Here is a 21,040-nt window from a genome sequence, read left to right as displayed (position 1 = left end):
CGTTTGCTAAAGTGAGAGGAGAGATTCAAGAAGGCTCATTGCCCTAAACTCTGTGGCCTTGTGGGTGGAAGGGACCTTTAAAGACCCCGTGGTGTGGCCACCTGCCTTCCCTTCTCTTCTGGATGCCTCTGCCCGGTCTCCGTACAACAAGGCCTGGAATCTTCTGCGACAGGCTGCCTATCACAGCCTAGAGCAGCCCTGACAGCTGGGAAAGCGAGTGTCTTGTAGCAGAGGGGGAGGGACGACACTGTCCAGTGATGTGGACTCTCCTCTGCGGTCCCTCATGGCACCCAGGACAGTGGGTCACTGCGTTCGTTTTCTGTGGCTGCTGTAACAAATGGCCACAAACTGGGTGGCTTAAAACAAGACACGTTTATTCTCTTACGGTTCTGGAGGCCAGAGATCCAGAATTGGTTTGACTGGGCAGAAATCCAGGTGTCAGCAGGCAGTGCTCCCTCTGGGGGCTCGAGGGGAGAGTCTGTTCCTGCCTCTTCCATCTTCTAGAGCTGCGTGCGCTCAGCCCTCGCCTCTTCCTCCATCTGCAGAGTCAGCAATGTAGCACCTCCCTCCAGTTGTCACGTTTCCTTCTGCCGTGGACTGAATTATGTCCCCCAGAATTCATATGCTGAAGCCTGACCCCCAACGTGATGCTATTTGGAAGAGGGGCCTTTAGAGCCATTAAGTTTATATGAGGTCATGAGGGTGGGGTCCCCAAGGTAGTGTTAGTGTCCTTATAAGAAGAGGAAGAGACCCAAGGTCTCTCTACGTACACCTCTGAGGAAAGGCCATGTGAGGACACAGCGAGAAGGCGTCATCTGTAAGCAGGGAGGAGGGCCCTCACCAAGAACCGAATAGGCCTGCACCTTCATCTCGGACTTCCAGCTTCCAGAACTGTGAGAAATAAGTGTGTCGTTTAAGCCCCCCAGTCTGTGGTCTTTAGTTATGGCTGCCTGAGCTGACCAAGAGACCTTCTTCTGTGTCGAGTCTCCCTCTGCCTCCCCTTGTGATTGTGTTTAGGGCCCACAGAGACAATCCAGGATTCTCTCTCCATAAGGTAACATGTTCACAGGGTCTGGGGACATCCCTGGGGGCCGTTCAGCTGACCACAGTAGGAGACAGAGCCCTGGGTGGACACGTGAGCATGAGGCCTGGACTTGACCCTGACCACGAGCAGTTTGCAAAGTGCTCTTAGCCACCACATCTGGTTGACTCTCACAAGCTCGAGAGCCAGTGTAGCGTCTGAGTTTAGCAGGTGGGGAAATGGAGGGTCAGCCAAGTTCAGAGGCCGCTGTTGGCCAGTGAAGAGAGGCCAGGCCCCCAAGGAGGAAGGACAGGCCTGGGGACATGGGGCCCTCTGGCCGGGGAGAGAAGCCATGGGGGACGTCAGAGCTGCCCTCGGGCACCTGAAGGGCCCCTGACAGCAATCTGCCCGCTATGTGTGGCCTCAGCAGCCAGAACTGGACTGATGGGTAGAATTGGGGGGAACTTCGGGGTGTGAGCTGTCCTCTCACCTGGGCGTCTCTGGTGGCCTTCTCAGCCGCAGCCCGGCGCCCTGCCTCATTGCGGTCAGCAGGGGTCCCGCATGTGCAATGTGTGTTGTCCCTCAGAGGAACCTACCCCACACCTCCCCCACCAAGGGAGTTCTCCCCAAAACCACTGGAGGACGACCGTTTCCTGGCTGTTTATGCTCCTTTCAGAGAGCTGGTGCCCCCCACCCTGTTCCCCTTGGGGGAGGGCCAAGAGAACAGGAACTGCTCTGTACCTTTATCTGCGTGGGGAAGGCCTTGGGGGCAAGGACAGGGCAGGACAATGGTCGAGGCCCCCCTTCCCCACCCCACCCGGCCCACTCACAAGGTCAGGGCTCCCCTCTCTGCACGCTCGCTCCAGCAGGAATGCTCCGGGCCTCAGTCCTTGCAGGGCGGCGAGGAGGGGCCTTGATTCTCGCAGCATCGAGACTGGACGGGGTCTTTGGAGGCGTGAAGGGACGCAGGTCTGAGGCCAGCCCCCATGTCCCTGGGCTGAGATCTTTTGGGCCGTTGGCCCGGGCAGAGGCAGTTCTAGGCAGGGCTTCACTGGGGTCTTGGTGGCCTGCACGGCCCTTGGTTGGGTTTGTGCTCCTGGGCAGGTTCGAGGTGGAGGCCGGGCGGCCTCAGAGGTGTGTAGAAGCTCAGCCATGGCCAGATGCCCTTCCGTGCCGTGGGCATCACCCCAAGAGCTTCGCCTCTCGGGGGCTCACGCGCGGCCTGTGCGCAAGGCAGAGTGTGCCTGGTGTTACCTTGGAAACTGCAGCGGTGCCTCAGGAAGGTTGCTGTACCTGAATGACAGGGGCGTACTCGGGACTTGGGTGAGTGCAGCTGCTCAGCTTCTGCGTCCAGAACCCCGACAACCGCCACCGGGTAGGCCTGGATCTGGGGCGTGATGTCAGCGTCTGTCGCCAGATGCCTCCCGATAACGTTGCAGAAACCACAGAGAAAGGAAGGTGCTCCCGCCTCCCGTCTGGCGGGCGTAGCCGTTTCAATCACCCTCCCGTGCTCAAACCCAGGGTCTGCCCATGGCGGGTCTATCATGTCCACGTTGTTTGCGTTAAATAGTGTAGCTTTACAGCTTTGCTTGGCATTATACAAATTGCCACACGTCGTTAGAAGTCTTTATAAATATTATTCAGTGGTTGTGTGCTATTTCATCGGCTTACCTGCCCCGGTCCATTAGGCTGTTGAAAGGTTTGTTATAAACAGTTTGTTTAGCTGCGATGAACATCTTCAGAACAGCGCACCTTCATTTCTTCGGGTTTGTTCCTGCTGAGGGGACGTGGGTTTCACCAGTGGGTTGGATCCAGCAGGTTTGGCCCGAGACTGATGCCCACTGAGATGTCTTGTCAGTTCCAGGCCGCTTGTCTTTGGGTGAGGCCCCCAGGACAGTCCCCCGCCCACCTCAGTTTCCAGACTCTTCCACTTCCTCTGGGCCCCCCTGCCTCCCGCTCCTTGAAGCCCTGGAGACCGAAGGCTGTGGGGACCCTCAGGAGTGGCCCTGGGTTATCTGTCCTCGAGAGGTCTCTCCACCACTTGCCTGGGGGACATGGCACCGGCTTTGCAGCCCCCGATTTTGTGCATGAATCCTGGCTCCTTTGGAGACCTGGGTCCCTGAATTTAATTGATGCTCCTTGGCAGCGAGGGCCCCCAGCCTGAGGTTCTAGTAGGTCTATGCTTGTCGCTCTCTCCTCACCCTGATCCTCTCTGCCAAGCAATTAGCGAGCTGTTAGCAGTGTTGACGTTGTAAATTGGCATCGCAGTTCAGTGCTCAGGGGGATTGGCATGTAAGAGCTGTGTGGGGACCCTGTCATCACCAGAGGGTCCCTGTTGCACTGGGGATGATGGCCCTGTGGTGGATGAGAATAGCAGCTCTCATTCATGGGGGCTTCCTGGGTGCAGGGCTCTGGTAAGGGGGTCCTCTCCTTCAGTCCCCAACAGCCATCCAAGCCAGTTGCTTTCTGAGTGCTGGGAAGGAGGTGCCCAGGTCACAGCTGGTGAGGGGATGCAGGCACAGCCCAGCCTTAGCCCCGCCCCGCTGTGCTCTTGGGCTGGGTCCTGCCTGCTTTCACAGATGCCTGTGCACAGGAGACTTGTCCTGCCACAGGCTTGAAATCGGGGTTGTTTCAGAGTTGTATCTGCTGGTTGGGGTGGGAGGCAGAGGGGCAAAGTCTCTCTGTCCCCCGGCGTCCGTGCTGAAGCACGCCTGCCCTCCAGGTGTGCATCGTGCAGAAGCGGGACACGGAGAAGATGTACGCCATGAAGTACATGAGCAAGCAGCAGTGCATCGAGCGGGACGAGGTCCGCAACGTGCTCCGCGAGCTGCAGATCCTGCAGGAGATCGAGCACGCCTTCCTGGTGAACCTCTGGTGAGCCCACCCTGAGGGGCGGAGACCCAGCTGGACCTGCTGCCGCCCCGAAGCTGGTGGAAGGTGGCCACCCTCTCCTGACCCTGGGCGCCCCTCCCTGGTGCTCCCTCTTCTCCTGCCCCTGGGCGCCCCTGGCACCTACAGCTCCTCCCTCCCCCTCCCCATCCACCGCCTTCTGGTGTCCTGGGCTGGCAGCCATCCAGGTGTCCAAGCACACTGCATTAATGCAGCTCTCCCTGGCCTGCAGGAAGCCCAGCTTTCCCACAGGAGAGGCCTGTGACCCACGGAATTTCTGGCGCTAAAGCCAGTGGGGGAGAGTTGGGGGCCTGACTTTGAGTTTCTTGGGGCACCAAGACCTGCCCCAGGAGGTGTAGGAACCTGTGGGCTGCAGGGAGATCAACTTCCTCCTTCCTCCCTGGGAGTCCTGCTCACACAGGGGCCTCCCCAAAGTAAGAGTCCTCTCTTAATCCTCCCGACACTGGGGTCCTCCCTGAATCCTCCCATCATGGGGTCTGAGCTCCCTGATGCGCTCACAGATGGGGCGTCATTCCCAAGAACCCTTGGCGGGCACAGGGTGTCACGGCAGCTGGGGAGGCATCTGATAAACGAGCCCCGGGTCTGGCAGTGCTGCCTCAGGGAGATTTAAACATTCCCCCAGTATGACCTGAGTGTCCACTAGCTGAACTTAGAGGAAAAGACAGCCCAGCCAGCGCTGGGGACAGAGAGTGGGGGCAGTGTGTTCTGTCTGAAAATGATGGGGTGCTAGCTCTTTCAGGGGCTCAGAGTCCAGACCCGCCCTCCCTGGTTATTTACCTGGGGTCACCGCAGGTGCAGGGGGGACGTCAGAGTGGACAGCAGCCCACATCCACACCATCCCCCGTGGAGTCACACGGTCCTGCTCGGGAGTGACGTGGGAGGGAGGAACTGGATGTGCCGTGGGGGGAGCGTGGCCTTCCCCGGGCGGCTGTGTGGAGACAGGGAGACGCTGACCATGGCCTCAGAGCCCCCGGGGCGTGGTGGAGCCTGGGCTGCCTGGGCCAGGAGGAAGGAGCCTGGGGAAAGGGCACTCGTCCCCCGACCCTCACGCCCGTCTGCATCGAGGGCCCTGGCCACACTCACTGTGGCCCCTGTGGCCCTAACCACTGGCGAGTCTCTGGGCAGGCAGAAGGGCTGGCAGGGCCACACCACGTCGTTGTGCCCCATGGTCTTGTTATCAGCATCTGGGGATAACAGTTCTAAAGCTAGAGGCATCCATGTACGACACACCCCTTAAATCTGCCCCCGCAGCCCGACGGCTGGGAGGGTCAGATTCCTCATCCTCGAAGGCAATGATGGCCCCCCTGGGGTGGTGGGTCAGTGGGGCAGAAACGACCTCACTGAGGCGACGCCTGGCCTATAGCCTCGTAGGAACCGCTGCCATCTGTGATTGACCCTCAGCCACAACGCTAGCAGTGGGGCTTCTTGCAAAGAAGGAAGACCCAGGATTTCCCTCCTCAGGGTCCTCAGCCCCCCACCCTGGCCCTCCTGGCCTCTCTCTGGGAGGCAGTGTGTCCTGGTGGTCAGGAGCATGGGCTCCGCCTTGAATCCCCCCACCTTGCTGTAGATGATGCCCTAACCTCCCTTCCTCAGTCCCCTCCTCTGTGGAATGGGGCTGGGAGTGGTCCCCAGTGCTGCCCTTGTCAGTCTGCGCAGAAGTTTAGATGCATCTACGCAGACAGAGTGCTCCACATGGGGCAACTCAGGGCTATGAGCCATCGTTACCATTAATGTTCCCTTCCCCTCCTACTGCAGCTGGGATCCCATCCCGACGGGCTGATCTGCCAGGGAACATCTCCTACCATCCCAGGGATAGGCAGGGCGGGGCCGCTGCAGCCTTGACCCAGGTGTCTTGTCCACTGCTCTCCAGGACCCTCGGCCTGTCCTGGAGCCTGGCATTCTGAGTCTCTTTGCTCTATGTTCCCATCCCCATGCCCCCAGCCCCAGGCCCAACCTGTACGACCCTCCCCAGGCCACCTGCCCCTGCAAATGAGAATAGGGGGGCTTCTGGTGGGCAGGGAGAGGAACATCACATGAAAAATGAATTCTTTGTGACTTTATTCTTGAAAGAGCCAGTTGATTAATGATAAGAGTTACCTCTGAGAGCTCACAAAAGAAATTACAAAGTGGAAGGAGGTCCTTAAACCATTGTTTCGTTACTGCCACTATCTTCATCATCATCATCACTATCATCGTCTTCATCATCGTCATCATCACCATCACCTTTATCACCATCATCTTCATCACTAACATCATCACCATCACTGTCACCACTGTTAACATCACCACCACCATCATCATCATCATCACCCCCAACACCATCACCACCACCACCATCACCATCACCATCACCAACATCATCATCATCACCATCACTATCATCATCATCATCACCATCATCACCATCAGCATCATCGCCATCACCATCACCACCAACACCACCACCACCATCATCATCACCATTATCATCATCATAACCACCACTAACATCACCATCATCACCATCATCATCACCACCACCACCATCATTATCATTAACACCATCACTACCATTGCCATTACCGCCATCATCACCATCACCACTGTCACCATCATCATCATCACCATTATCATCATCACCACCACCAACATCACCATCAGCACCATCATCACCATCACCGTCATCACCATCACCGTCACCACCGTTAACATCACCACCATCATCATCATCACCACCACCACCATCACCACCATCACCATCACCACCATCACCATCATCATTACCACCACCATCATCACCATCACTATCATTACCATCATCATAATCATCACCATCACCACCACCCACATCACCATCACCATCACCGTCATCACCATCATCACTATCATCGTAATCATCACCACTGCCATCATCACCACCATCACCATCACCACCATCAACATCACCACCATCATCATCATCACCATCATCACCACCATCACCACCACCATCAACATCACCACCATCATCATCACCACCACCATCACCATCATCACCACCATCACCACCAACATCATCATCATCATCACCATCACCATCACTGTCACCACCATTAACATCACCACTATCACCAACATCACCATCATCACCATCAACATCACCACCATCATCACCACCACCACCACCACCACCACCAACATCACCATCACCGACATCACCATCATTACCATCACTGTCATCACCATCATCACTATTATCATAATCATCACCACCACCATCATCACCATCATCATCATCATCACCACCACCAACCAGTATCATCACCATCGCTATCGTTACCACCACTGCCATCATCGTCATCACCATCACCGCTATCATCACCACCACCACCACCATCATCATCACCATTATCATCATCTTCATCATCACCATCACTATCACCACCATCACCACCGTCACCATTACCACAGCTGCTAGTTGTTAGAAGCCGGCCCCTTGCTCAGCACTGCCTGAGCATCCTGCCTCACTGTTTCAACTTCTTTAACAACCCTCGAAGCAGATGTTTTTACCCCCTTTTTAGAGAAGAGGAAATCAGGGCAGAAGGGCCCAGAGATGGGACGTGTTCTACTCTCAATTGGTCACATGGGCGTCTCTTCCCCCAGCTCAGCCACCTCCCATCAGGATGGCCTCTCTGTCTTTCCCGAGGGTTTTGGCTCAGAGCAACTTCTGAGCAGGGGCAGAGTCAGTGCCTTGGGCAGGAAGGTGCTCCTGGGGAGTTCCCAGTGGGGTGGGGGTGGGGCCAGGGCCCTTAGATGGGGGCTCATTGGGTGCGGCAGGAGCTGTGACTCTGGCTTCCCAGACGTGCGTGTGCTAGGTCCTCCCCCGGCGCCCACAGGTACTCCTTCCAGGACGAGGAGGACATGTTCATGGTGGTGGACCTGCTCCTGGGTGGGGACCTGCGCTACCACCTGCAGCAGAATGTGCAGTTCTCTGAGGACACGGTGAGGCTGTACATCTGTGAGATGGCGCTGGCCCTCGACTACCTGCGCAGTCAGCACATCATCCACAGGTGTGTGTACACCTGACGGGGTGGGGTGCCTGCCTAGGCCAGGTGGGGCCGGCAGCAGCCTCAGGTCAGACCACCTGTGGGCGGCGGCACTCCAGCAGAACCTGGACGGGCTCCTGCATGCTTGGCCCTGCCCTTGCCCGCAGACCTGCCCCCAGGCCTGGCACCAATCAGTGCCTGGCTCTGAGGCCAGCCCCACAGCTACGCAGCTGATGGCCACCTGCGGAGAACCCTGTCCGAGCAGCTCCAGCTGAGGCTGGGCACAGAGGGCTGTTGGCTCTCCGAGACCCCAGGGCCTGGCCACATCGGGGTTGCCTTCACCTGATCTGTTCACTGCAGGATCCCTGCCACTGTCTGGCAGACGCCCTTCTGCCCATCTGCCAAATCCCTGGGGAATTCACACTAATCTTAACATGAGCTGAAAGCAGATGAAATTAGGAAGATAGATCTGTATCCACAGAACAAAACAAAAAAACTTACGTGGTTTATTATCAAGTCAAATAGACGTGCTTTCTGCGTTTCTGCCCCGGGAGTTCTGTTATCACGTCGTGATTCAGGCACCAAACACTTACTGAGGCCTGGAAGCCGGGCGAGGCCTGAAGCAAATTGGTGGAAGGCACAGACCTAAATCCACAGTTCTGTGCAGCATGGGGCTCTGGGAGAGGGGTGGCCTGGAGGGTTTGGGCCAGGGGGCTCTGCTTTTGTCCTCTGGGGGCTATGGCACCCCTCTGTCCAATGCGAGGTGTTCTCCCACTGTCTGTCTACAGCCCCCACGGGGACTGGAATGGCTGCTTTCACCCAGCCCCATCAGCATGTTGCCAGGTGGGGGCGGGCCTTAGGCCCTAGCATCTTCTCAAGGCCCACATCAGGCCTCTGGGGCCTCTGCCTTGGGTCTGGGGGCCCTCGTGGGAACCCCCAGCCTTGCCGGGGATGTGGGGCAGGAACAGGAGGGACTTCTGGACCCATCTGCCCACTTTCTGCTCTTCCTACAGAGATGTCAAGCCCGACAACATTCTGCTGGATGAGCAAGGTGAGGGGGGTGCTGTGTGATGCCAAAGACATGGGGTCTTCCGCCCTGCCTCAGGACACATCTCTGGTCCCTGGGACAGTCACGCTGCCCTCCCTCCTCACAGGACACGCACACCTGACTGACTTCAACATCGCCACCATCATAAAGGACGGGGAGAGGGCCACCGCCCTGGCGGGGACCAAGCCCTACATGGGTGAGCTGCGCCCTCGCCTGCCCTTGCGCCCACCCTGTCAGCCCGCCGGCGGCTGCGCTTCCACGCTGAGCCTGTGGCTGGTGGGGTCAGGTCACCTCCTTAAAGGCACACAGCAGTATGTGACGGGATCAGGCTGTTAAGAACAGCCGTGTCTGGTCCCTACGGAAGAATCTAAGTGACGCAGTGAGAATTATGGATATGATAATGAGAGCCCACCGGCCATGTCAGGCTGTGGGACGTGGAGTTGAACCCGGCGGTCAGTGGGGAAGGACGAACCACTGAGGGCAGCTTCCCCGTCCAGCTCTGGCGGCAGCAGGTCTCGGGGCCCTGCCGAGGGGCCAGCCGAGGGGCCTGCTGGTCCGGGGTGCTCATCTGCTCCTTTCCTTTCTGGAAAGCTCCGGAGATCTTCCAGTCCTTCGTCAACGGTGGGACCGGCTACTCCTTCGAGGTGGACTGGTGGTCGGTGGGGGTGATGGCCTATGAGCTGCTGCGCGGATGGGTACGGAGCTCCCACGGCCCACGGGCTCGGTCCCCGGACCCCGAGCTGGCTGTGTCCCCCAGGGGTGGCCCGAGGGCCCTGGGGTGGGATGAGGCTGTCCCCACCCCCACATGCTCAAGGGTGTTTGCAGTGTCCATTAGCGAGGACGGACGCTTTTAGCGAAGCGTCTGGGTGGATGGGCAACTACTGAGCGAGTGCAGGAGGAAAGTCCCTGTGGGTTTTCTGGGGGCCGTTGGCAGGGCTGTGCACCGGCCTCTGAAGGTGCACAGGGCAGAGAACTGCCCAGCAGGGCTGGCTCCTCGGGACTTCCCTTGAGGTCCTGTGCGGGTCTCCTTGCTCTCACCCCTGTGACCACAGCCAGGCCAGCCCTGGAGCCTGGGAGGCCGGGGGCCTCGTCAGGTCACCAACTGCCCTTCCCTTCCCCTCATGGTAGGCTCTGTACCCTCAGCCACCCCATGGGGCCCCGCCCCTGAGGAAGGCCCCTCCTGGCCCTCGGGGCCTCATCTACCCGGGCCCAGGCCTCTGGAGGAGATGTGCTTGCTTCCTGGCCGGATCTGCAGCCTCTTCCGGACAGTTTCCGGGCCGGGGTGTGGCCGCAGCCCAGGCCCAGGCTTCGCCTCCTGGGGCGAGGCCGTGCTCAGGGCTGTGCCTGTCCTGGGGGTGGGGTGCTGCCTCAGCCGCCTTGGGGGGGTGGGGTGAGACACTGGGTGCAGCGCTGCCTCCCTGCCCCAGAGGCCCTACGACATCCACTCAAGTAACGCAGTGGAGTCCCTGGTGCAGCTGTTCAGCACGATGAGCGTCCAGTACGTGCCCACCTGGTCCAAGGAGATGGTGGCCCTGCTGCGGAAGGTGAGCCCCTCCCGGAACACACGCGCCGGGCACACGAGGCTGGGCTGAGCGTCCTGTCCCCGGGGGTGGGCCTTGTGGAGACCCTGTCTAGGAAGGCGTCTGGTTCCTGCATTCTGTGTCTTGGGTCGCTCGCCGCCTGGCTCCAGCGGCAGCTCTCTCTCCTCTTGTAATAGCTCGGCCTGTGGGCACTGGCTGTGAGCTGAATCACGTGCACCCTTATCTTCTTTAATCCTCACGGCCTGGTTCCGGGACACTGGTTATCACCCCATTTCACAGATGCCCAAACTGAGGTGCAGAGACGCGAACCCTGTGCCAGGTCACCGTGTCGTGCGTGTTGGAGGGAGGGTGTGCAGGGCTGGGTGCTGGGCCCGCGCTGTGCTCTGGCCTTTTCTGCCCCTGCTCCTGTTGGAGATGGTCAGCCACTGCCCGCTGCCAATGGCCTGGCCACACCCCCCAGGAGCAAGCAGAGAAGACCCTGGAACCCCTTTGCACCTCCCAGGGCCTGAGTGGGTGTCTGCAGCAGCCCAAGGGACCTCAGCCTGGCAGGGACGTGAGGCCATGGGCTTGCCCTCAGAGTACCTTCTGGGGTCCAGGGCTGGGTGGGGGGTTGCTCCCCGGCTGGCCCCCATGGCTCCCCACTTGGACAGCCGCACTTGAAATGCACTGGTGCATCAAGCCCAGGTCAGGGTCCCGTGTGGGAGGGCGAGCTGGACATGCAAGGCACGGCTTCCAGCTGCTGTCTCCTGGCCCACAGAGGTCTTGGCTTCTGCCCGAAACCTTTGACCCTGGAATTTTGGCCAAGCAGCTAGAGGTCCCTCCCAGGCCCTGAGAGCCTCTTAAACCAGCTTTTGGACGCTGTCCATGCTGCCGCCTGCTGGTGAATCTCCACAGAATGTCCCTGCGCACCCCAGATGCCCTCTGCCGTCCTTGGGCTCCAGGGGCTTGGCCAGACCACTCAGACCAAATTGGCCCCTTGGCCACGTTCCTGCGCTGGCCAGGTTGAAATCCGGCCACTTTTCCTTGCCTGACCCTTGAGGTCCAGAATTTCCAAACCTCAGGCCTTCTGGCGAGACCTCACCGGGTGCCCTCGCCGGGGCAGGCGGCCTGCTCTTCACGCCGGGCGCTTGCTGGGCCCCGGGGCCGTCTGACACAGGCCCCGTTCCAGCTCCTCACTGTGGACCCCAAGCACCGCGTCTCCAGTCTCCAGGACATGCGGGCGGCCCCGTCGCTGGCCCACGTGCTGTGGGACGACCTGAGTGAGAAGAAGGTGGAGCCAGGCTTTGTGCCCAACGTAAGCCTGCCGGGCGGCCCGGGGGCGGTCCCGGGGCAGGCGTGGGTGGACCCCGGGGGCCGGGCTCAGCACCCGGTCCCTCCACAGAAAGGCCGCCTGCACTGCGACCCCACCTTCGAGCTGGAGGAGATGATCCTGGAGTCGAGGCCCCTGCACAAGAAGAAGAAGCGGCTGGCCAAGAACCGGTCCCGGGACAGCAGCAGGGACAGCTCCCAGTCCGTGAGTGCCGGGTGCGGGCGCAGGGTCCTCTCCACACCTCACAGCGTCCCGCCAGGCCGCTGGCAGGGAGCGCACCTTGAAAGTCCAGTGGCTGGTCGTCCTGAGGTCCTGAGACTTTTCTCCTGCCTCCCAGCCCAGCTCACTCCTGCAGCCTCTCTGAGCCCCTCGCTTCCTCCTCTGAAGCGGGTGGGAAGGGACCATCGGGAGCCTGGGGAAATGCCTCCTCCTCTTCCGGCCGCTGGGTGTGGCCGTCAGTCCTTGGCGTTCCTTGGCTTGTGGGTGCATCATGCCGGTCTCTGTCTCCTGTGTCACGTGGACTCTCCTGCATGTGTCTGTGTCTCCTCTTAGAAGGACACCAGTCATTGGATTAGGACCCACGCTAATCCAGGATGAGCTCCCCTTAGTTTCACTCATTACATCTGCAGTGACTTTATTTCACATCCAGAGGTAGTGGGGTTAGGATTTCACTTCGGGGGGACACAGTTTAACCCATAACAACTCCTCCCCTGCCCCAGGTCGCGCAGCATCTCTGGAGTGGTGGGGGTGTTCTTGGGGAGAGTGAGCATGTGGGGGGTCAGGACTAAACCCATCCCAGGGTACTGCTGGTGTTCAGAAAAGCAACTAGGGATGTGGGTGTTGGTGGCAGGGGTCACGGTGGTGACACTGTATGTGATTAGTGGTCTCCCTGCCCCTGGAACTGCCTGAGCCAGTGGAGGATGCCCTGGGGTGCCCCTCAGGCCCCCAGCCCCTGTGCAACCTCTCACACCTGGCGGGCCCTGTGTCGCTCCCAGGCACGGGGTCTGGGCAGAAGAGGGGCATCAGTCCCCTCCTCACCACGGTGTAGGGTCCAGGGTTGGGGGTCACCCCCTGGGTGCCTCGATTTCTCAGGGAGCAAAGGCCCTGGTGGGTGGGCTCCCATCCTCTCCCCCTCCCGCCCGGGACTGCTGGTGGCAGCTGGTGGTGTCCAGAGGGGGAATTGCAGGTGGGAGTTGTCGATTTCCAGTCTGTTCAGCTTTCTTCTTCCTGTGAGTGGGAGTGACGTCCTCCAGGCTTCTTACTGTCAGAGCTGAAACCAGATTCCTTATTAGTCTTTTTATTACTGATCGATAAGAGTTATTTACATATTCTGGATACAGTGCCTTATCAGAGAGAGGATTTCAAATATTTCTTCTATCCTGTGGGTTTCCTTTTCTCTTTCTGGGTGGTACCACTAGCAGCAGTTTCTGATTTTGATCAAGTCCAATGTATCAATTTCTTCTCTTTTCATTTGTGCTTCTGGTGTCTTATCTAAGAAACCATTGCCTAACCTGAGGTCACAAAGATTTACTCCTATGTTTCCTTCCAAGTATTGTATAGTTTTCTCTTACATTTAGGTCTGGGATCCATTTGGAGTTAATTTCACAGACAGTATCAGGTGGGGTCCACCTTCACTCTGTTGCGTGTGGATGTCCAGTTGCCCGAATGCTATTTGTGAAAAGACTGTTCTTTTCCCATTGAATTGCTTGGCATCATTTTCGAAAGTTACTTGACCAAAATACAAGGTTTACTACTGGACTCGCAGTTCTGTTCCATTGATCTCTCTGTCCTTGTGCCAGCCCACACTGTCCTGATGGCTGTAGCTTTGTAGTGAGTTTTGAAACCAGGAAGTGTGAGTCCTCCAGCTGTGTTCTTCTTTTCCAATTGTTTGGTCACTCTGGGTCCCTTGCTCTTTGGTCACTCTGGGTCCCTTGCTCTTCCAGTGAATTCTGAGAGGTTGGGGAATTGTACTGAGTTGCTCAGCAGGTCTATCTGAGACAAAGTTAGGGGTTGGAGCCTGGTTTCCGTTCCCAGGCCCTTGTCCCTCCCACCTTGGGTGACGTCTGGGGTCTGATGCTATGAGTGTCAGCATTGATGGAGGCCTCACAGATGTCTGCCCTCAGACGAGGATTCATCTGCCAACGATTTATTCGGGAAATACACCTGGGAGAAATCACTCGGAGTGGGAGAAGCCAGCAAGGGTTGGATTTCAGGCAAAGTCCTGTGGAGAGCAGCTTCAAGCTGACCCCACAGGGGACTCTGGAGTGTCGGTCATGCTCCCAGGAAGCTAGGCTTTCGTCTCCCACACTCAGCAGTCATCAGCTAAGGGCCCCAGAGGGACGTGAATTTTGGTGGCCCTCCAACTGTGTGTGTGTTGGCAAAGGGCTGCAGTAGCCAGAGGCGGATCGTCGAGAGTCATAGGCGTGGGCCGTCAGAAGAAAAAGCACACCTGAGCCAGGACAGGCGCACAGATATGGCAAAGGGTGTCCTGTGGACAGCACGCCACGCAGCTCGAGGAGAAGGGGCCCTTGGTGGAGGGTCATGGTTGCACGTCTCAGGGCACATGGTCCACCTCTTGCACTACCTGCGTCCACTCCTCAGGCGTCTGGGGCACCCCTCTTCCTGGGAAAACCTAGATGAGAAAGGTTAGCGAGAAGCCCCTGTCACTCCTGTTGCTCCAGGGCCAGAGCCCACGCGCATCTTCTGCATCCTCCCACATCCCTTCTGGTTCCTCCTCTCCCTCACTCTGCACCTCTGTTGGTCTCAGTGTGTCAGTGGCTCGCCTCCTGGCGTGACCTGGACCCTCACCCTGAACGCTCTGAGCTTCTGGTCGCATTCCCTTCTCAGGCCAGAGTTTGTGCATGCATCCACGGATTCTCCACATTAAGCCAGGGAACGCTAACACACAGCTAGGGGAATTGCATGGTCTGTTTTGGTGCAGAAGCCTCATCTCTTCTTGATGGTTAAGGTCAGTTACCCTGCCAGGACGGGGACTCCTTGGGGGAGGCCAAGGTGGCAGGGCAGGTACGGGAGGGGAGAGAGCCCGGGGGATCTGCAGAGTCCCCTCGAGTCTTCACACAACGTGGGGAACCACAGAGACTGGGGAAGGAGCCACTCGAAGGAGCAGACAGAGCCATCCCAGCCCACGCAGGGCTGGGAATAGTTCACGGTCCTCCAGCCAGCGTGCAAACCCTCGTAACGCACGGGCATCATGTGAGGGGCATTGCCTTGGGGTGGAGAAAAAGCAGCTTGCTCCAAAACCCAAATAAGCCTGTCAAGGTCTGTGCTGCTTTCTTAGTGGAAAGAGGTGTGAGGTAAAGTCACTTCTCTTGGCCTTGGTGGGGATGTCCCAGCGTGGCCGTATCACCAGATCCCCAAAAAGACCACCAGTAGAACAGGCTCAGAGTCCTGGCGGGGTTTATGTCCCCCACTCTGCATGTGTGTTTTATGAGGACACACAGAGTTCCTGCCACTTCCTGCTCATCTACTCTAGTTAACGTCACGCTGTCAGCACAGTGGGTAACGGTGGACGTCCAGATGAACAGGATCTTTCTCTCTGTGACAGAGAACAGGAGGGCAGACAGCCCCGGGCAAGACCATGAGGGTACAGTTGTCCATCTCAGGTGAAGGTCGACTGGCTCAAGTCCTCTCTGTTGTTGGGTCAAATCAGTGGCTACACGCCTCACTTCAGAGTCTGTGTTGCCCTGTCTGGTAAAGAGTCTGTATCTGGCTCAGTAACTGCATGTGGAGCTCCCTGTAGGCTACATCTGCCACGGTCCGCCATCATCTGCCACGAGCCAGATGCCAGGTTTGTGAATTAAATGGGAAAATAATGAGGAGCAGCATTCTTGTGTCCTCAGAGTTAAAAATTAAAAGCTGTGGTAATAGCTGTTACTCCACAGGTCAAGGAACTCATTTGAGAGTTCTGCCAGATCCAACACACCCATCTGGACAGTGCGTTCAGCAGCTGGGGAAAAATAGCCCCTGGGTGGGTGTGTGGACCCCTTGGGCCACTATTAGATGGACGTGGGCCAAGTGTTAGCCCTACCCCATATCCCACAGACCTCGAACCGTCTGGGTATTTCCCTCTTGCCCGTGGACAGATATTCAGGGACATGTCATGGCGCCTTTGGGAAGGGCCGGAATTGCTGCCATGTACCTTTGCTGTGAACTAGCATGGCCTTCCTTACGGGGAACCTGACGCTCCTTCTGCTGGTGGTTCTAGGTCTGAGAACCGCATTAGATCTGGAGATGAGGAGAAAACTCTGACTTCCCATCAAGGTGGCTGACGACAGCCTTCTGCTCACGCACCATTGATCTTACTGTGTGTGCGTGTGCACATGTGTGTGCGTGTGTGTGCATGCGTGTGTGTGTGTGTGTGTGTGTATGTGGATGCTGGCTGTCCGTCTCTGACCCCAGGAGCGCCGTGACCTGTTGGACATCATCTACATCCTGGACGTCCGCGTCCCTGCCCCTCCAGCCCTGCTGCCTGTCACTGTGGTTACTTCCACCTGGTTAAGTGCAGCTAAGTTGGGTTCGGGCTTGTTATTCTGTATACTGTCATCCCCACGGCAGCAGGGGCTTCGTCCTGGAACAGTATCTCCGGTAGAACACAGACACCGCTGAGCTTCTCGTGGTGCTGTGCCCCTCGCCAGCTCATTCTTTACCATCTTGCTGGAAGGAATGTCCTTTGGGCCCTCCAGAAGAACATGGTCATCTGAGGGCTGCTTGAGTCTTCAATCTTGAGTCTGTTGACCCCTTCTAGCTGCCACTGCTCTGAGACTTTGTCCCTCTCAACATTCTTCCCAGGCTGTTCTGGAATCTTCACCTGGGCCATCATTTCTTCCAAGTTTCTAAGAGCCACCCTGCGGTGTGGGGGCCCTTGCCAGAGAATTAGATCCCGAGTTATGGAAGGATGCCCTCACATCAGTAGACCCTCCGTATCGAGCATGTGTCCCACTCCCACCCCAGGCCACACGCCTCCAGGTCCATGCCCAGCCTATCCTCCTGGCTCAGTGAGCCACACATGTCTCACCTCAGCAGGACCAGCACTCCCCAAGCCGGGCCACGCTACTGACCTGGTTATTGCCCTGAAGCTGGGAGGGCAGGTGGAGGCAGATCTTGAGAGAGCAAGTACTGTCTTCTGTGGTGTCAGCTGCGGTTGCAGCTCTGGATCATCTGCAGGATTTTGGTGGGGGGTTGTGCTCTTCTCTAGCAGGGAAAGGGCCCTTCTACAGGCTCAGAGAGTGCAGGAGCACTGGGGGTAATGCGCCACGTGCACCCACCCAGACGGCCCGCGTGCACCCACCCAGACGGCCTGCGTGCATCCCTTAGATGTACCCACGTGCATCCCCAGGCGGCCCCTCCCGAATCTCCGAGTCCAGCTCCCTCCCTGTCGGGGCCTTGGTTTGGATGCAGGAAATGTCCCAAGGCTGAGTGCAGCCTGCTCTGGGGTTCCGCTGCTCTCACATCTCAGCCTGGTGTCCAGTGTGCTGCCCCGGGCCGCAGGACGGAGCATCTCTCCACACTGGGCCCAGCAGTAGCCAAGCAGACCCATGTCCATGTGATTACTCCTTCCTCATGTCTCCGCAACGCCAGAGCTGTGGTAGCAGCCAGCACCCACTCCCAACTCTCTGAGGCAAGAGCCGTAGTAACTCGAGTCCCACGGCCTGCCAGGGACCTTCAACACTCCGTGTGCCACCAAAGACGGGTTCCTCGTTGACCTGGCCAGTCTGGATCCGACTCCACAACCCGTCCTGAGAGTTTGCTTCTCGGGACAGCCCCTGCGACTGGCCTTCTCAGGGCAGGTTCCCCAGAAGCAGACCCTAAAATGGGAATCTGTGTACTAGTGACAAGTAACCTGGAGGACCCAGTAGGGGGCAGGGGAGGGGAGGGAGCCAAGCCAGGTGTGGTTTCCGGTCAAGGCTGGTCCCGCAGACCATCGTGCGGTCCCTCCATGTTGTCATCCACCCTGAGGCAGGCTTCCGTCCCCGCATATCCTTCTGTCACTGGCTGAGCGTCACCTGGGAGACGCAAACTGCCGGGTGCTCTGGCTGCCTGAGGGCGGAGTTCCTCCAGTGGCCCAAAGGCAGGCCTCCAAAGAGAGCCACAGGTGCAGGCCACGGGTGGAGCAGCAGACCCGGGCAGGGGGATGGTTGGGCGCCCACGGGAGGGGATGTGAGGGAACCTGACGGTGTCCACTACACTCGTGTGTGTCTCTCTGACTAACAGGAGAATGACTACCTTCAGGACTGCCTTGATGCAATCCAGCAGGACTTTGTGATTTTTAACAGAGAAAAGTGAGTGTGTGTGTTGGGGGCGGGTAATGGGGGCAGAGAGGAGTTTGCGGAATTGGGCCAAGGTTTTCTTGGCCACACGAGTCCTGAGCCCCTGCAGCCACAGGGCGTCAATGGGCCTGGTGATGCCCACCCTGCGGGGGGAATCTGAGCAGTGGCCCTTAGGGGGCAGATGGTGCATGTCCCCATTCGGCCTTGTGCAGGAGGGGCCCTTGGGAAGGAACTTTTAGTTCTAAACTCAGGCCAGTGGCCAGACTCTCCTGGGGAGACACCTGGGGCCTGTCCAGATGAGGGCTGATGGCTTCCTGGGCAGCCCCTACAGAGTCACATCAACTCCCACCCCTCTCTCACTCACTCAGTCACTCATTCATTCATTCAGCAAACCTTCGCTGGGTGCCAGGGACTGTGGGACAGAAGGGGCACAGCTGGCTGGCAGGGAGATACAACAGGCCACAAATAGCTAAGACCTCTGCTGCAGTGGAGGGAGGAAGCCCAGTGCTGTGGGGCCTGGGGCAGGGAGTGGCAGGGTGAGGCTCGGAGGGCTTCCTGGAGAAGGTGGCTCTGAGCTCTGGCCCAGAAGGTGAGCAGCGTTGGCCAGTGATCTGTCTTGCCTTGGTGACCAGGATGACGTGTGGGTCCTGGTCTAGGACGCTGGCCACCATCCTGGAAATCAGAGGCCTGGGTAAGAACAGGACTCAGCTAAGCTCTTTGAAAAGCCTTGTTCCAGGCTGGCGGCCCCCGCTGCACTCTGGCCATATTTTTGCTGGAACGGTCTGACCACCAATATCGCTGACCCACAGAACTTGCATGTAAACTAGGCCTCCTTCCCGCTTCTAGCTGGAAACGGACTGAGCCTCAGCAGCCCTCCTGCTCTGAGCCCGAAGGCGGTGAATAGTGAGATGTGGGCGCTGCTGGGCTGAAAGGCCCCATGTGGCCACCCGACGTCCACCCTTGGCTCCCTGCTGGGCCGGCATGTCCCAGAGGGGGCTTCCGCCCAGTCAGAGATGCCAGGCACCTGGTCCATGTTGGGGAGCCCCTGAGCCGTGTTCCTGAGGGACACATTCGTGAGTCCTGGGACAAGTCATGGGCCAGCGAGAAGCATCCTGGGGCCGCTGGTGAGGCTGCATAGAGCCCCTCCCTGTGTTTCCCCACCCAGGCTGAAGAGGAGCCAAGACCCCACGAGCGAACCCCTGCCTGCACCCGAGGCTGGGGATACGGAGGCCTCGGTGGACAGTGGGGGGGCGCGCCCCACCCTGCCCATGTGTGGCTCCATTTGCCCCTCCGCTGGGAGCAGCTAGGCAGCCTGGCCAGCCTCGCAGAGAGCTAACTCACGCTGCATCGAGACTCAGGCCTGCCGGAGGGACAGGGCGATGGGGCAGCGGGCGGAGGCCCAGCATCGACATTCCCAGTGGAGCAGCACAGCTCTTCCATGCCCAGACGCGGGCCGGCGGCCCCCGCTGCGCCCTGGCCGTATTTTCACTGAATCAGTCTGACCGCTGAGCCTGCCCTCGGGCTCCAGGTGGCGCACGGCCACAAGAGGCTGTCGGTGTGGCCAAGATTGGTGGGCAAGGAGGGCGGGCACCACCTGGCCACTCTGGTTACCTGTGATGGTGGAGGGAGGCACGTGGCCACCCACCCTGGCCTCTCCTGGGGGCCCCCTGACCCGCTTGCTGGCAGGTCACGGAGGCCAGAGCCACGTGGTGGGGGCGGCGCTCTCGTCTCTCACCACCTCTTGGCTGTACATAGCCCTCGTCGCCTGGCCCTGCTGTGGGCTGCCCGGCGTCCATGAGCTCGCTGCCGGGAGCCATGGGGTGGCCCGGGGTCTGCTCGGTTCCTATACATCAGCGGGGGAGGGTTGTGGGCGTGCAGCTGAGGAATGTTTTATAGAGATACAAACTGTTCCGGCAATTTCTGCTGTGTTTCTGTATAGTTTTCACCTCTGAGAATTACAGTAGAACTACTCAGCGTCGAGTGTTTTGCGTGTTCTGTGTCTGTGGAGCGGCCGTGTCTGGTGCCTGCAGGTTACAGAGGACGTTTGTCCTGCGGTCAGTGCAGCTCCTGCTGGGGCAGAGTCCTTGGAGCCCCAGCACCTTGCAGGCTTGGGGTGGGTGCCCTGTCCCTCGCTGAGGTGTGGGGGAGTTGATGTCAGAAACACAGCACAGTGTGCACACGGGGGATATGGGGCCCCAGTCACCACCGGGGGCGCCGGGGTGCAGAGGTGGGCAGCAGTGCAGGACGCCCGGTGGGTGGGACTGACCCCCAGAGAAAGTTCTGGTGGAGACCCGGTGATGTCAGAGGCAGGAACAGGGCGGGGGAGGTTTGGGGTTTTGTGTGGACATGTTATGGAAGTGTGCGTTTCAGAGACCCCAGGGGATGGCACGCCTGTTTCCTGTGTCAGCTGCAGGGACGTGGGTGTGGTCTGGCTTCCTGATCACCCAGTCTCTTGGGGCAGGGGGACACTGGTCCCCTCGGCCTTAGCAGAGCCCCAGGAACCCGGCTCTGACGCCACACTGACCAAACAAATCTGGGCCAGAGGGAGCCCCCGGGAACATGGCGGGACCACCAGGACAGACCTCTTCTGGGGGCTGCCCTGGACCAACGCAGCTTCATGAGAAGCCTGGATTCAAAGGTGGGGCGTCTGTGTTTCCCCAGAGAACATGGCTGGAAATGCTCCCTGGTCACCACTAAGCGTGGACGCCTGGGCAGGGGCCAGCGCGCTCAGCAGTGTGAGGGGTGGGGGGCTTGTCTTCCCAGTGACCGTGATCGTCCTGCCCCCTCTGGGAGCATTCCACACCTGGGGTACAGAACTGGCACCATTTTTATGAGAAGAGGCTGAGACCAGGAGGCCAGCCCAGCAGTTCCTCCTCCTGGAAGGTTCTGCGGCAGCCCAGCCTGAGGGTCTGGATCAGAA

General features: G+C 58.8%; 1 protein-coding gene across 3 annotated transcripts in view; it reads left to right on the top strand.

The window, feature by feature from the left end:
* Window positions 1-20,095, top strand: part of STK32C (serine/threonine kinase 32C) — a 101,796-nt gene extending 81,701 nt beyond the window's left edge. Inside the window, exons 3-13 of one of the 3 annotated variants that reach the window (XM_058544313.1) lie at window positions 3,744-3,895; window positions 7,786-7,959; window positions 8,949-8,986; window positions 9,090-9,179; window positions 9,575-9,678; window positions 10,411-10,527; window positions 10,985-11,077; window positions 11,693-11,818; window positions 11,906-12,037; window positions 18,065-18,132; window positions 19,286-20,095. In XM_058544313.1, the coding sequence (XP_058400296.1) occupies window positions 3,744-3,895; window positions 7,786-7,959; window positions 8,949-8,986; window positions 9,090-9,179; window positions 9,575-9,678; window positions 10,411-10,527; window positions 10,985-11,077; window positions 11,693-11,818; window positions 11,906-12,037; window positions 18,065-18,132; window positions 19,286-19,427 (1,236 nt within the window). In that variant the 3' untranslated portion in view covers window positions 19,428-20,095. Of the gene's footprint in view, window positions 1-3,743; window positions 3,896-7,785; window positions 7,960-8,948; window positions 8,987-9,089; window positions 9,180-9,574; window positions 9,679-10,410; window positions 10,528-10,803; window positions 11,078-11,692; window positions 11,819-11,905; window positions 12,038-18,064; window positions 18,133-19,285 lie in introns of those variants that run through there. The other 2 variants (XM_058544315.1, XM_058544316.1) reach the window with 2 other exon arrangements.
* The last annotated feature ends 945 nt before the right edge of the window (window positions 20,096-21,040 follow it).

This window comes from Diceros bicornis, chromosome 6, assembly GCF_020826845.1.
Source record: "Diceros bicornis minor isolate mBicDic1 chromosome 6, mDicBic1.mat.cur, whole genome shotgun sequence".
Taxonomy (NCBI): domain Eukaryota; kingdom Metazoa; phylum Chordata; class Mammalia; order Perissodactyla; family Rhinocerotidae; genus Diceros; species Diceros bicornis.
The sequence above is the reverse complement of the archived record's forward strand: the minus strand, read 5'-3'. Positions and strand labels throughout refer to the sequence as shown.